Source organism: Dichomitus squalens, assembly GCF_000275845.1.
Source record: "Dichomitus squalens LYAD-421 SS1 unplaced genomic scaffold DICSQscaffold_50, whole genome shotgun sequence".
Taxonomy (NCBI): Eukaryota; Fungi; Basidiomycota; class Agaricomycetes; order Polyporales; family Polyporaceae; genus Dichomitus; species Dichomitus squalens.
The window spans coordinates 167,993-171,903 of NW_006766932.1; the positions used below are offsets into that span (position 1 = coordinate 167,993).

The 3,911-nt window shown below is 59.6% G+C and overlaps 1 protein-coding gene across 1 annotated transcript; it reads right to left on the reverse strand.

Moving 5' to 3' along the window:
- Positions 1-2,834: 2,834 nt before the first annotated feature.
- DICSQDRAFT_11976 (uncharacterized protein) lies at positions 2,835-3,344 on the reverse strand (the record flags this gene model as incomplete). The annotated part of the gene is made up of 2 exons (XM_007369506.1): positions 2,835-3,026; positions 3,084-3,344. Coding segments are annotated over 2 exons (453 nt in total), but the record flags the coding sequence as incomplete, so codon positions are not given.
- Positions 3,345-3,911: the final 567 nt, after the last annotated feature.

Sequence of the window (3,911 nt, forward strand, 5' to 3'; positions counted from 1 at the left end):
TGTTGCTGCGCCTCGGTGGAAGCTGTGACCAGAGTACTTGGTGCTGTCATAACTCTGTAACTGGAGCAAAGACTTAAGCTGCGCCACGAAGAGGTCCCGAGTGAGAGCAGAGCCAGTTTCCAGACCAGAGAACAGAGGGCAAGATGGGAACCCGGGGTCGCCTTGGAAGAGCTCGCGCAGCGCAGCAACCGGACAAGTGATTGTACCTGGTGCTGCGGCAATGATGATCGTTACCCCCTTCCGGAAGGGGTCGGTTTTTGAAGCTGGCAGGGAGAGGAGAATATGGGTAGCTGTAGCCATGTCGGGCACAAACTTGACAGAGCTGCGCGAGAGATGGACCGCCGGGTTGAAGACATTGTTGCGCCCGATCATGAACTCACCGCAACGTAAGAACCCAGCAAAGGCGAGCGACATGGCAGCTTTCATAGTGTGATTGAGGGCAGAGACAGACTCGGACAGGTGCGCACAGAGCTTCCGCAAGATATCGAGGGTGATCGGCAACTTTGGGTTGCGATCGCGAACACCGTGAAAGCGCTTGATGCCGCGGAGCAGCCTTTGGACAACTGGGGCTTCACATGCGGTGAAGGGGAGGTCGGAGTCGACGTGGAGGGAACGAACACTGGACAAGTAGCTCTTAATGGTTTTGGGGAGGAGGCCGCAAGCTCCGAGTGAGGCAATCCATTCCATGATGGCACACTGAGAGGCTGGCATGACACTTCCATCCGAGTTTTGCAAGGCGGGCTGGAGGCGGACAAAGTCGATGAAGGAGCGTTGGCCCGTACTGTATGTCTTGCGAGTACCGGATGCGAGGCCGTGCCATAAGTATCGGGCCACGAGTCGAGAGTACTGAGCGTGCGTTTCAAACCAGAGAGCTGGGGGTTCGTCAAGCAAGGTTTCCGGGGGAGGTGGGGCGCGAGCTGGAACAGGCGGTTGTACTGGAATCGGGATGCAGCGTCAGCGAGCGCGTTCTCAGCAGATGGAAGCCATTCCGCAGAAAAGGAAAAATCGAGACATGCCGCTAGCATAAGCAGCAGGCGTAAAAGTGACGTGGTGTGCCTGGAGCGATTGCGGTCTGATTCGATGGCATCAACTATGACCTGATTGTCGATGTGGAAGACCACATGACTGCCAGACCACCGTTGACCCCATCGAAGGACGGCCTGGATAGCAGCGTACAGTTCTTTGAACTGTATGTCCCGTTTCCGATGCTGGCGGGGGACGCGGGTGGCAAACCACTCGTTCTCGAAGATCCCGCCTATCCCTTTCCGTTCTGATCCACTTGCGTCAGTAGAAACGTGGATTAATGGGCGGGACGGCGTGATCAGACGGATCCCATTCCATCTTGAATGGAAGACCGACCACCAGTGGATGTCGGCTCGTGCGTATCGGGGGATGTGGCGAACTGAAAAGTCGGAGGAGAATGTTGAGGAGAATTCGATCGGACGGCGGATAAAGGCCCTGGAGTGCGGAACAACCTGTGCTGTGAACTGTAGGAACCCTATGAGTGCTTGTAGCTCGCGAAGCCGGCACGTACGACGACCATGCCATGATGCAAGGAGGTCACCTAGCCAGGCCAGCTTGTCGGAAGGTAGTCGTGCCTCCATGGCGTCAGTATCAAGCTCGAGACCGAGAAACTCGAGTGATGTCGTGGGGAGGACAGTTTTTGATGCCTGGAACTCGAGCCCCAGCTCTTCTCCGAGGCGCATCATCCACTCTACGGCTGCATAGGCAAAGAGTGGCGGAGTGGAGGGGGGGAATATTGGAAGGAAATCGTCCAGGTAATGCCGTAGAGATGCAGGGATGTGGCGCTGTATGATCCAGTGGAGGGCTTCCGCAAAAAGGTTGAAGATGTAGGGGGCGGACTTGACGCCGAAGACGAGCACTACATTGCAGTAGAATCGACCGGCCCAGGTGCAGCCGAGCAGGTGCCAGTCGTCGCAGCAGACCGGTATGTGGCGGAACGCATCCTTCAGGTCAAGCTTGGCGAGGAGTGTGCCGCGACCCAGACGTCGGATTTCGGCCACAGCGGAGGCAAAGGGTTCGTAGTCAATGTGGCTTTCCGAGTCCGGGATTCCGTCGTTAACAGAGGACCCTCGGGGCCAAGACAAGTGGTGTATGACGCGAAGTTTCGAGGGGTTGCGCGGGCGAGAGACGACTCCTAGCGGGGAGGATCGGAAGGGCGTAAAGGGCGGGGCTGGAAAGGGCCCATGCATGCGTTGGCGCGAGGTGAGGGCGGCGATGTCTGCGGCGACAGTGTCAGGGTGTTCGAGGGCGGTGGACAGGTTGCGGCAGTCCTGAGACAATGGCGGGCCAGAGAATCCGAGGGCAGCACCAAAATCTATTATATGACGTAGCGAGCGTACAAATTCAGGATCAGGGTAATCAGCTAGGTAACGGCACCAAGCATCACGGCACAGAGTCGAGGAGACGGGCATGGTCTCGTGCGAACAGAGAGATACGGCATTGCATCGTGGATCTGTGTTAGGGCGAGCGGGCGGCGCGGGGCCTGCTGGGAAGAGATACGGCAGGAGAGGAGCGGCAGGAGACGGGACTGCAGTGGAGGAAATTACGAGTGGGGGCTGGGGACGAGATGGTTGAGGCAAAGGGTTGTCCGTCAGGTGAGGTGCGGGCTGAGGACGAGCGATGACGGGGCGCTCGCCGCTCGTCCCGCCGGCGCCTCAAGCCTGAGCTGGCGGGTTGGCGCGCCGAGAGGCTGATTGCCCGTGGTCAGTCGCACCGCACCCCTGGCACTTTTGGGGGCGATTCCAGTGGCAAGGGGAAGCACATGTCCCCTTGTTGAAGTTGCGGCACGGCTCCGTGTCGCTCGGACGACTGGAGCCACCGGCGGATCCCTTCGGGGTGCCCAAGGGGCGCGCCCGTTCCCGGCCAATGAGGTGCTCCGCTTGGAGGCTTGTATCGATGGTCGCCCAGCCGGAATAGTCGCCGCGAAGCATCTCCCGGCGACGCTTGTAGTGGAAGTCGAAGTGATAGGCCAGAACGGCCGACCACTGGTAATCCTGACTAAACTAAACCATCCGAGCGAGGTACTCGGAGCTGCTCGAAGTAAGCTGTTAAAGCGCGACAGCATCGCCGCCCATGCTCGCGAACCCTCCGAGCACGTTAAAAAATGTAATGAGGGGAAGGTAGAGCGAATGGAAAGTAGGGTAGTCCCGGGGCGCTTGATCGCGCACCGAAACGACGCCACTGCTCACGTCAAGGACCTGCCGGGTGGCACGGTCTTTGTGGCGCAGGTCGAGCTTATAGAGGTCGCCCGGCCGGAACTCATGTCGCGCGATCTCAAGGAGGACGGAGCCCTCAATGGAGGGGAAAAGGTCTAGCAAAGACTTACTAGCAGGGGCCGGGTTTGCCGGCGCAAAAACGAATTGCGGGAAGGCTGCCGCCGTAACCACTGCTGGGGTCGCTATCGGCGTCGCGGGCGCGGCTGCCCCTTGTTGCCCTTGGTACAGGGTGGCCAGGGTCTGCACAATGGCTTGTAGCTGGTCCGGGGAGAAGCTGACCTGCGGGGCCGTCGCGTTGAGGGCGGCCGCCACTGGGTCCGAGGGCTGCGAGGTTGACGTGGGTTGAGTGGACGGGCCACTGGTGTTGCCCGTGGTCGCGCTGTTACCAGTGGGGTTAGTCGGCGAGGAGCCGCCCGGGGGATCGCCAGAACCAGCCATATCGTCTGAATCTGGTGTGGGTGATGTCGGTACGGGTTCTGTAGATGCAGGCACGCGCTTCAGGAAGCGGCCGTCGGAGCCTCGTTGCGGTGTGCTGCGGTGGCGCGGAGCCGTGATCTAAGAAAATAACGAAGCCCGAAGTCGGGGACTTTCGAGCACGCCGGTGAGGAAGGAGGTGAGGGAAACTAAGTAGCGTGTCGTACCTTTCGAGCACGCCGGTGAGGAAGGAGGTAA